This window comes from Anastrepha ludens, chromosome 4 (genome assembly GCF_028408465.1).
Source record: "Anastrepha ludens isolate Willacy chromosome 4, idAnaLude1.1, whole genome shotgun sequence".
NCBI lineage: Eukaryota > Metazoa > Arthropoda > Insecta > Diptera > Tephritidae > Anastrepha > Anastrepha ludens.
Window position 1 is genome coordinate 121,717,074 of NC_071500.1, and position 12,986 is coordinate 121,730,059.

Here is a 12,986-nt window from a genome sequence, read left to right on the forward strand (position 1 = left end):
CTGCTAGCCCACGATCTGTGGCTGTGATTGGAAAACTGGGGCCTGACCATCAGCTGACGGATGCAGAAATCAAATACTGCAAAAGTCAACTGATGCGTCAGGTTATTGCCTCCGGTCCTGAAGCCAACGCGAAGGGCTATGAGACAAAGGACGGAACCATAAAGGTGACGTGCGCGTCTCTGGCCAACTTCGAGTGGATCAGGACCGTGGTCAATAACGTGCCCCCATGGGGACCACTCGCTTCGCAGTCTACAGCGAGGAGAGTGTACCCCTCAGGAAGGTCATCTGCTGGATTCCGGATCCAGACCTGTCTACGGCGGATGTCCTATCCTGTCTACGTGCCCGGAATCCGGGCATCAACACGAGGCTTTGGCGAGTCCTCTCGTACACCAAGAGCAAAAACCGGGAAGGAAAGGAAGGTGCTGATCTTGTGGTGCGAGTTAATGTCATGGGCTCACGGTACGGCAATCGTCTGAGTCTCTTCTTTGGGGCTGTCAGTTTTCACGTCTTTCCCAAATGATTGGCTCGGACGGTTCCTGTAGCTACCGTCCCTTGACGGTGACGCAGATTAACGTGCAGCATTCCAAAGCCGCTACTACACTACTAAGTAGAAGGCTTACCCAGCTGCACACATTACCCCACATAACAACAGTGTAAGAGCCCTGGGTCTTTAGGGGCCGCCTCTGTGGCTTAAGTGCGCTGAAAGAGGCCACGTTACTATATGATAGGAGTTCGAGTAGACCTAGGACCGATCTTATAGTATCATCCCATCTCACCGTGACGGGTCTTGAGGAATTCTGTTGCCAAGACCTGGTAGCAGCTGAGGTGTGTTACAGAGGTAGACGCGGTTGGTCGAAGTTTGTGATTGCATCTGTTTATTTTCCTTCCATTTTCTATTAATTATGAATCGCCTTATTAAAAACGTATAGTTCTTTTTTAACATATTCCAAAACTGAAAGTGACATTTTCTTCAAGACCACCTCTCTCTTAGTAAACACGGAAAGCAGTCGGTGGTTATAATTCTGTGGACAGGAGCTATAGACAATTATTTAACTATAGGGTTTTTCAGTAAGAGCGCTTCAACTTTTGAACTTTTTTGAATAAAATACAAACGGTTTGACTTTTTTAACTAATTTTTTTTTATTATCGAGTTTAAACATATACATTTAAGTATGAAATTCGATTTCTTTTGCGTGACCACCGCGTGCACGTTTTACGAAGTCCAATCGTTGAACCCAATTTTCGACCACTCTTTTGCATAAATCGGACGAAATTCCAACAATTTCGCGTTCAATATTGGCTCTGAGCTCACAAATCGTCGCCGGCTTGTTACTGTAGACCAATGAATTCACATAACCCTAAAACGGGACGAGAACGGGACGGCTTGTTAAATGGACCGTAAAATGGCCGTAATGCTCTTAAAGTAGCAGCAACAGAACGATTATTTTCATAAAAAATTTGCACGATTTGCAATCGTTGCTCAAGTGTGTAGCGTTCCATGATGAAATGTATACTAATGAAGTTTACAAATGACAAGCGAAAAATAAAAAATATTGCGTCGTTCGCCCTCCCTATCGGAAAAAAGTTGAAACGCACCTATTGAACAACCCTATATAAAGTACATTTTACGCTCATTTGCCTATTTGCCATCCTGCGTGTATGATTATATCAGTTATTTTCTCTTCATACGGAATGTGTGAAGCACAATCGCTTTCTGAAGAAAAAACTACTATTTATTACACGAACTCAAGTCTACCTATTATATGCACTCATACAAGTACGAACAACTGCAAGCATATGCAAATTATTTAAATCACTACATAACTCCCTCATATTATATTATCAATAATATATTGTAAACATAATTATTCATATATTTTTAGGGTTGTCAACTTCACAACTTTTCCTTAAAATATGAAATAAATTTAATAAATTAAATCTGTACAAGCTTCTTGTCTCAATAGGCAAATATCTACTTGAGGGCCATTTGTGAAAATTTTTTTACCTAACAACTTATGCAAATATTTCAATTCATTTAAAAAGTGACATTGAATTAATTATTAGAAGTATTTTTCCTGTAAAATATACTTTCTAGTGAACAAATTGAAAATTGTATAGGTATCTCTTAGATTAGCTGGGTCGGTGTTTTTCTATTCAATCTTAAAAAATAACCGCAATGATGGCATGAGAGAAAAGGCCAATTCATTGGTGTGTGATTGAGACGATCTCGGTATTTGCTGGTTAACTTTTTTTATGTCCTCTTTCATTAGAGGATTTTTTAAAGGCCGACGAATTTGTGCATTCGTCACAACAACGAAGCATTTACCAAGGTCTTGTAATGGAAGCATTTCAGAATTTCCAAATTTTAATTTGATGCTGTACCCCACTGTTTGATTCTGTAAGTCCTGACTGGTTTGGGCACAGATTTGTGTATGAATTGTCAGACATGATTAATCATATATGATCAAATATGATTGGTTTGAAAACAAAATGTTTCTGGCACTATAAATTGCTTGTTATTTTCTCTTCAAAACTTGGAAAATAAGACAAAGCTAAAATAACGAGAGCAGTAGAGCAATTAATCTAGCGGATAGTTGCAATGCACAGTTGGAGAAAACTGTAAGTGAGGCACTGATAAGCCTATTTCGAACCCAGAGTTCCACATTTAACATTTGGCAAAAACTGTGAAATGCAACCCTTCGAATAAATAACAAAAACGGCATAAATGTGAAAAGTAATACATAAATATAAATATTAAAATGAAATCTGACCGTCATTGGAGCGGTTGTCTAGAAGTTAAAAATTTTACCGAAAATCGTTGAAAACCATTTCCACTCGTCCACAGTGAAACTTGTAAAACTACCCGGGCCCAGTTTTTTTCTAGATATATATAGATATAGATATAGATATAGATATAGATATAGATATAGATATAGATATAGATATAGATATAGATATAGATATAGATATAGATATAGATATAGATATAGATATAGATATAGATATAGATATAGATATAGATATAGATATAGATATAGATATAGATATAGATATAGATATAGATATAGATATAGATATAGATATAGATATAGATATAGATATAGATATAGATATAGATATAGATATAGATATAGATATAGATATAGATATAGATATAGATATAGATATAGATATAGATATAGATATAGATATAGATATAGATATAGATATAGATATAGATATAGATATAGATATAGATATAGATATAGATATAGATATAGATATAGATATAGATATAGATATAGATATAGATATAGATATAGATATAGATATAGATATAGATATAGATATAGATATAGATATAGATATAGATATAGATATAGATATAGATATAGATATAGATATAGATATAGATATAGATATAGATATAGATATAGATATAGATATAGATATAGATATAGATATAGATATAGATATAGATATAGATATAGATATAGATATAGATATAGATATAGATATAGATATAGATATAGATATAGATATAGATATAGATATAGATATAGATATAGATATAGATATAGATATAGATATAGATATAGATATAGATATAGATATAGATATAGATATAGATATAGATATAGATATAGATATAGATATAGATATAGATATAGATATAGATATAGATATAGATATAGATATAGATATAGATATAGATATAGATATAGATATAGATATAGATATAGATATAGATATAGATATAGATATAGATATAGATATAGATATAGATATAGATATAGATATAGATATAGATATAGATATAGATATAGATATAGATATAGATATAGATATAGATATAGATATAGATATAGATATAGATATAGATATAGATATAGATATAGATATAGATATAGATATAGATATAGATATAGATATAGATATAGATATAGATATAGATATAGATATAGATATAGATATAGATATAGATATAGATATAGATATAGATATAGATATAGATATAGATATAGATATAGATATAGATATAGATATAGATATAGATATAGATATAGATATAGATATAGATATAGATATAGATATAGATATAGATATAGATATAGATATAGATATAGATATAGATATAGATATAGATATAGATATAGATATAGATATAGATATAGATATAGATATAGATATAGATATAGATATAGATATAGATATAGATATAGATATAGATATAGATATAGATATAGATATAGATATAGATATAGATATAGATATAGATATAGATATAGATATAGATATAGATATAGATATAGATATAGATATAGATATAGATATAGATATAGATATAGATATAGATATAGATATAGATATAGATATAGATATAGATATAGATATAGATATAGATATAGATATAGATATAGATATAGATATAGATATAGATATAGATATAGATATAGATATAGATATAGATATAGATATAGATATAGATATAGATATAGATGAAGTAAACGCTCAGTTCGGATTACATATTTAGATTTAGCAGCCCAAATAATTAGCGAACGGCCGCAAACATTTCGAGGCCATTCGCGTTTCTTGCGCTTTCCGTTTGTCATGCTAATATTTTTTTATAATTGTCGGGGCCACCAAGGCAGAACTTCTTCTCATCAAAAAATATATCCTTTTGCCACTCCTCGTCCCAAAACTGGTACTTTCTGCAAATTTAAGTCTCGCTCCTTTATGGCGCATATTCACCATTGACTTAGGAGTGTGATTAACGTACTCAAGGTGATCGTCGGCTTTTAAAATTTGCAGAAACCTTGATATTAACCGAGCGCCGCCAGGCTGTGCATTTTATTCACGGGAAGCCCACGAATTTAACTGAAGTCTCGTTGAGAAAGCATTGGCTTTTTATCAGAAGTTTTCTTCATAGCATAATTTTACAGCTAATTTTAAATAATGCAGCACTAAATTGTTGTGTTTATTTGCCTTCTCAACTATTTCACGTGCTGACAATCCATTTTCATGATAAGCCCGCGCTTTTACGTGATGCTTTTTTCTTTAGGGGGCGTCCATAAATTACGTGAGGTGTTTTTTTCAATTTTCTGACCCTCCCTCCCCCCCTGGTGAGATGTCGTGAGATTTTATTCAACCCCCTCCCCCATCCCCCAATCTCACGTGAGATTTTTCAAAATGTGAGTTTCTTATGTAAACGCGTTGGATTGTTATTGTAAAAAGAAAAAAAAAGTTGCTTCGTGCTTTTATTTACGACTAGTTAAGACTAGTAATCAATATTGCTGAGAGTTATAAGTGTAATAAAAATTTAACAATAGAAGACTTAAATCGTAACTACTGCGATTAAAAAAAGAATATCTACTCTAATTCAGTCCATGGAGAATCATGCGCGGTTTCAAGAGAGACTATTGGGACCAACATGTCCATATGATTTTCAGTAAAATCATGTGCTCCTTCAACTTCGTTCTAATCTAGCCACTCTAAGCCGTTGACGCTTGCGCACAGTAACTCATTAGCTCGTCTAGTGACAATCCGTGAGGGTCGCACTTTGCGGAACATACGCGCTTGCTTAGCTGGTGCAATGTGAGCTGCTCGCCTGTGCTCTGCAGCTCTTGTGATAGATGCGAAGTAAATACCGCATGTACTGTAGTATATTTTCCCTAAATCATCACGTATACTTGGGCTATAGAGATCAATAGGCGTGCTGATGAAGGCATTCAGAGGTTCAATCGGTACGCGTATTAGAAATGGAGCAAATGATTTTCCGTCATGTTCTTCAAAGTCCGGAATTGTCAAACGTCAACCTGAGTGATAGGGCGTTCGGCTCATAGTGGCGCGAAAACAACCGACGGGCTACACTGTACCGCAAATTCAGATTAAATTGAGCTATTGGTATAAAACAAATATGGTGGTTTGACAGTAGTAATGTATAACGTCGAAGTATGAATGTAATTATTTTCTTTTGAACGAATTAGTGAATGATCTTAATCATACTACGATTACGCTTGAGATTAAATCTTAAGCATGTACAATTTTTTTGTTTCAATCAGAAAAAAATTGCGTGATATTTGCCGAGACCCCCCCTCTCTCCAACGTAAGATTAGATGAGATTTCACCCGCCCCCCCCCCGCCCCCCTTAAACATCTCACGTAATTTATGGACGCCCCCTTAGCTGCTTTGCACGACCCATTATTGAAAAATCCCTTTTCAATATAAATTTTTAATACACTACACTTTTACTATTTTTCAATGAAACTATGTTTATAAAAAAAATATATATATGTTAAAATATATAAGTATATATGAGTAAAGTGTCGCTCGATTCTTTTAAAACCAACAACTGGGCCTATAACCGTTTCGCATGGCAACAGTATTAATCGCTTGTGCTAGAAATAATAGAAGCTAAAAATTTTAATGAGTTGCCGTTATATGGAAGCAACTGTCACAAAGTTGTAATAAAGAGTAGCAAAGCCAAGATTTTTCGCTGCATGTAGGCGAAAAATAGTATTTCATGATTGAAGGTGTAGATATGGATCCATATATACAAACTGTTTTGTTACCAACTACAAAATTTACCAGCTATTAAGGTTTTATTCTGTAGTTGATTTCATGCGTTCACCTTTCATGCAACGGTAGTTTTCAAAGTAAATTCAGAAGAGATATTCACTAAGGTATTTTCACGGAATGGTGCGCCGGTAATCAAGGGACAGTTGGCAAGCCTTACCCATACATACATATGTATGTAATCTTATGTAAATAGCATAATTTCTGCATGTGAGTATTGCATTACCGTCAGCAAATGACATGTGCGCAATACAATAAAGCAATTAACATAAACACGCAACTCGCTCGCAGCTTTTGTCCATCTCAAGTATACTATATATGCCACATATCTATTATAAGCATTTGCTGCCTCCCCGCTAATAACAGCATTGATGGCATAATCGTAGTTTAATATTTTAATTACGTAAGTTGTAAACCTTCCCGACCACAAGTCCTTACACAGCCATAAACATAATCGGGGGTGTGTACGAGATAATTGAAATTCTAGTCTACTGTACATGAAATATAGTGAGACAATTTTAATAGAACATATGTATGTACATACATATGTACGTTAAGCACTTAATTTTTACTATTCCATTGTTATATATAGCCTGGACCGGTTAGATAGTGGGTAGCGTGGTGTTTTCCTCGTTACCGGATTTTCCTTTGACTGCTCTGGATATAAAATTTCTCAACTGAGAACGTAACTAATTGTTTTGGGAATTTTTAATATCTGCCTCTAGTAAATGCCACATACTCGTAATACTGTAGTTACCTCCAATTCTAAGAGTATGGCTGAAAACCCTCAGCGATGCCTCGTTTGTTTACATACTGGAGTCATGTTTTTAAAGTAAAAAATGTGCTATCTTGGACTAAGTAGGCAATTGAGTAGTAAAGTCCTCTCTCGACGAACAAAACCAGCACTTCGTAAGGCACGCTCACAGGACGTGCATCTATCGTATGGCGCAAAAGCTTGGACGATGACAATATCCGATAATCCGATGTTTGAGAGAAAGATTCTGCGGAAAATTTTTGGAGCTTTGCACATTGGTAACGGTGAGTATCGCAAGTATTGGCAAGACTCTTACCAAGCCTTGCCTGAGTTGTCACACTAAATATTGTCATCGGATTTGTCTCTCTGTGGCTTAAGAACCGTGTTATTTGAGTCGCCTCTAATTTAATTTTTGAATTTGGCTCTTCTTCTTTTTTTCATATTAAATCAGAACCATATCAAATACTTTTGTAAATTTGTAATAACTTTTTAGACTCTGAATCTAACTTAAACTTAGAAGTCCTTTTAAAAAAGTTCTAGCCACCTGGTAAAGAACTCAAAGTACAGACTTACTACAACTACAGGAAGCAAGTCGAATTTTTCATATATGAGAAGCACTGCTACACGATGCTATTCTGACAATGTCTAGTCATGTACACATTTTAAGTTTATTTCTACCATTAATAAAGGGTTTTGCAGTAACAGGTATTATTTTGAATAGCCCGCTATTTCGGTAGATGTCACTTTTGAAGCTGTCATTTTTTGATATTTGACAAGTAGAAACTACGCCATTCATAAAAATGGAACGATTCACGCTTAAACAACGCATTGAAATTATTAAAATTCACTATAAAAATGGAGAAAATTTGACAGAGACGGTTCGTAAAACTCGTCAAGCACCTTGTCGGACCGCAATACAGAAATTGGTGAAAAAATTCGAGATGTTGGGACAAGTTAGTGATGTGAAGAATAAAACCCGTGCACGTCGCTCGAGAACAGCCGAAAATATTGCTGTTGTAGCCGAAAGTGTTGAAGAAAACCCAGGTTTGGCCATTCCGCGTTGTTCTTTCGAATTAGGCATTCCACAAACGTCATTACACCGTATTTTGCATAAAGATTTGGGTCTTAAGGCCTATAAAGTCCAGTTAACACAAGAACTCAACCCGACCGATCATCAACAACGTCGTGTCTTTGCTGATTGGGTCGTTGAAATGCATGAAAATGATCCGGAAGTCCATCGAAAAATCATCTTGAGTGATGAGGCCCATTTCCACCTTGGCTTCGTCAACAAGCAAAATTGTTGGATCTTGCGCTCATAAAATCCAAGAGTTATTGTTGAAAAGCTTCTCTATCCTGAAAGTGGGACTGTTTGGTGCAATTTATGGTCCGGCAGAGTCATTGGACCTTACTTTTTCGAAAATGAAGCTGGAGCAACAGTTACGGTGAATGGATTGCGCTATCGAGAGATGAATAACTATTTTGTATGGCCGGAATTGGATGGTATTGGTCTGGACAACGTTTATTTTCAACAAGACGGCGCTACGTGCATCACAATCAATGAAACCATTCTTTGAATAACAAAATAACACCTCTTATTGGAAGGTCCTTTATAAAATTACGTCATATATGTACATTAGTTATGCGATAATTTCGTCACTATTTACAGAAGAATTAATTTTTATCCATCTATTATATGCTTGTCCCCAATGACTGTAACTCAGACAAAGCAAAACCTTAATGTTGACGTTCAATAATTTCTTACTTTGTAGCTTCGCTTTCATTCAGTTTTCTGCCTCGCTAATAAACTGTCGCAATCGTTTTTTCAGCTCTCAGCGCGATGTTACTTCAAACGGTTAACTGCTTGATTCTCATATTGGCGAATTTGCCACAGTTTGCATTCGGTTTTGGTATACACCTTATTGAAGTCTCTGATACGGATCAGTCTCAAATCGAATGCACCATAGCGTTTCTTCAGAAATATTTCCAAAATGCCGAACCACTGTCAGGTTCGTTGATCTCCATGAGCTTTACATCGGCCTCGTTAAATATACAGGAGGGTATCTTGACCGCCATACATGCACAAGCTGCCGTTCCATGGACTGTTGTGGTGAAAAATCCACACCAACCTTCTACGAGTAGTACGTCTACTATGATTTTGCACGAGAAACCTCAGTGTTATTTTGTTATTACTGAGAATTTGCAAGACGGTGACTTGGAAGATGTGTTTGAGGACTGGAAAACTAATATCAATTGGAATCCTCTTGCACAATTCGTAGTCTATATGGCTTCGATCGAGGAAACTGACGAAGAAATGACTGAGTTAATGATCGAGATACTGCTAGATTTTATGAGTAGGAAAATTTACAATGTGAATGTGATCGGACGAAATGAAGAGAATGGTTTATTTTATGGGAAGACCGTGTTTCCGTACCACCCGGACAACAATTGTGGCAATAGAGTAATAGCTATAGAAACTTTAGATATCTGTGATTATTATGATGCGGGTACAACCAAATACAACGAAGATTACGATGAAGTTGGAGATGAAGAAATCGGAGAGGAGGATAATCAAGGCGGAGATGATGAGGATGGAGATGAAGGAAATGGAGATGAAAGTGATTGTGAAGATGTAGACACAAATGGAGAAGGATACGGGGTAGGGGATGAAGAAGGTGGGGAAGAATGGGAAGAAGAAGGAGAAGACGATGGAGAGGATGAGAGTAAAGAAGAAAAAGAAGGAAATGGAGGAGGTGAAAATAAATCTGAAGAAGATATAGAAAGAAAGGAACACGGAGGGAGAAAAGGAGAAGAAAGTAAAAACAGGGGCCAAGAAGTGGAAAATGAAGAAAGAGAAAGTGAAGAAGAAGAAAAAGGGAAGATGGGGAAAGTGAAAATGAAAGTGAAAGAGGAAGAGAGTATTCGTAGAAATGGGTATGGGTTTAATGATGAAAATGCACATAGAAAACAAGGCGAAGATGGAGATGGGGATGGAGATGGAGATGGAGATGGATATGAAGATGAAGATAAAAATAAGAGGGACGAGATTGTTAGTACAAAGGAGTTCGGAAATGAAGGAAAAGTGAAATATATTAACGGTAAGGAAAACACAAAAAGGGAAACGAAAAAAAATAAGAAAGAAAACTACGACGATGGCTCTGGCTATCACGAAACTACATATCAAAGTAAAAAGGCAAGAGAATTTGTGATAGAAACCAATAAAACCAAGGCGTATGAAGATGAGCACGGCGAAGAACACGGTTTAGGCGATAATGTTGATGAAAAAATTCTAAAAAAAGTTCAACAAGTCAATAATTTAAGGTCTGACAAGAAATTTCGAAATGAAAAAGGCTGTAAAGAAGCTATTCAAAATGTAAACAAAAAAGGCCCATCAAACAGGTACAAACGCCAGAAAAGATCGCGGCACAAATGTAAACAGCTCAGGCATTACAAGCAATACACTTCAAATGATACTACCAACCAGAAAATTTACCTTCAAGAATTCTATCAAGCGCTATTTTTGGATAAGTTCCCTGAAGATCTCAGCGGATGCCCAGTCGTGGCTGCGTATCGTCCGTGGGAGCCATATATATTCAAGGAAGGCAGTGAGTGTGGCGGCAGTGAGCATGCCAATCCTACTACTTACGAAAGCGATGAAGAAACACCAGCAGACGTGGAAACACACAAGTTAAGCAGTGAGGAAAGTTCAGAGAAGAGTGCAAAGGAAAGTGAAGGCGATGGCGATGACGATACCGATGACTACAGCGATGCTGACGACGCAGATACAGATTTGAATGCCTACAATGATGTAGACGCGTTTGATGTGAACGATGAACCAACGATGAAATTAAATGGTATTGAGTACCAATTGATGCAGACTATTGGCGAGCGTCTAAACATTGCTATATATTTGCAGGTGGAGAATAGTAATCTCTATCATCTCTTCCAACAACTTATTGATGGGTATGCGAAGCTTACGAAAGCCTTAAAGGTGTTAAATAATTGTATCTCTTTTCTCTTGTGTGATTTTCTTCTTTACTTTCAGAGACATCGAAATGATTTTGGGTGGCATTGACGAAGATCCAAGTATAAGTCAGTTCGTCTCGAGCACCATAGCCTACCATCAGGATGATCTCACTTGGTGTGTCGCCAAAGCTAAACGCAAATATAATCTCTTTAACTTTTTACAAAGCTTTCACATCAGCACTTGGATTTTTACGTTTTGCTTTATTCTCGCAACTTCGCTAAATATTTTTGTAGCCCAAAAATTGTTAAGAATTCGACTCACACATTTTGGTGGTTTTTTTGTGACTATCCTACGCATTCTTGGTATTATACTGAGTCAGTCGACAAACCTATCGCGTCTGCCCAATTCTTTACACATAACCTTTGGCAGCGCCTTCTTCCTGGCCATAATGTTCATAAATATATATCAGAGTTTTCTGGTCAGTACATTGACCACGCCAAAATCTTCCTACCAGATCAGTCACGTGGAGGAAATTTATCGCAATCGTATGACAGTCACTGGCAGTGTGGAAAGTGTGCGTCATCTCAACAAAGATGGTGAGGTTAGTAGACAAATTTTTTAAATTAGTTTCTTTTTTAAGAACTTCCCTTGCTAGACTTTCAAATACATACGTGAAAATTTCGAAATATGCTACAATATCGAGGAGTGTCTCAATCGTGCTGCCACTGATGAAAGCATCGCTGTCGCTGTTTCTCGTCAACATGCTTTCTACAATCCGCACATACAGCGCGATCAGCTTTACTGTTTCGATCGCAATGAGAATCTCTACATCTATTTGGTCGCAATGTTATTGCCAAGAAAATACCATTTGCTGCACAAAATCAATCCTATTATTCAGCATGTTATAGAGTCAGGGCATATGGAGAAATGGGCTCGGGAGCTTGATTTAAAACGCAAAATACGCGAGGAGATACAACGAGCACAGAAGGAACCGGTCCATGGATTAACAATTAATCAAGTTTTTGGCAGTTTTTTCCTGCATGGCATGCTATCGGCACTGGCCTTCCTAATATTCTTACTTGAACGCTGGACTCATTGGATGGTGGTAAAGAAACGCACACGTTTGAGATTGCTTAAGATGCTGCATCGCAAATTTAGCCACATCTAAGTAAATCAAATAACAACAATTGGAATTAATAAAAAATTAAGGCCGAAAAAATGTGAGGACAGTTCTTAATATTTACTATTACTCTTATAGTGCATAATAGGCCCGAACATTCTTCTTCAAAAGTTTAGACGTATTCCTCTCACACTTTTTGGCGCGCGTCTTGGATTTGTCCCACAAATGGTTGGTTGGTTGCACTGCTTTACAAGTGATTCATGAGGAGTTCATGCGCGAATGTGCCATTTCATTGCATTTCCTGTCTTATTATTATTATTTATGAAGGGGCCTACAGTTGTATGCCGCCTCCGAATGGCGGACGGTTTTTTATGAGGAACCTTTTCATGACCCAAATATTTAGGTACATCCGGACACGCAACTTTATGTTTCACGTCCACAATAGGTTCCGAACTCGGGCACTACACGCAGAAATAAAGGGTGTTGTTTTTAGAGGTTAGGTTTTCAAGTTGGCACTAGTTTTTTCGTAGATGGTCTTTTTGATAGCTGTCACTTGATTTATGCTCAGTTTGGTTTGCCATTTCATAATGAAT

General features: G+C 36.2%; 1 protein-coding gene across 1 annotated transcript in view; it reads left to right on the forward strand.

The window, feature by feature from the left end:
- The window catches only part of LOC128861990 (uncharacterized), a 141,733-nt gene extending 129,292 nt beyond the window's left edge, over nt 1-12,441 (forward strand). The window contains exons 2-4 of the mRNA XM_054100362.1: nt 9,136-11,269; nt 11,352-11,874; nt 11,929-12,441. Of these exons, the coding sequence (XP_053956337.1) occupies nt 9,136-11,269; nt 11,352-11,874; nt 11,929-12,441 (3,170 nt within the window). The remainder of the gene's footprint in view (nt 1-9,135; nt 11,270-11,351; nt 11,875-11,928) is intronic.
- Nucleotides 12,442-12,986: the final 545 nt, after the last annotated feature.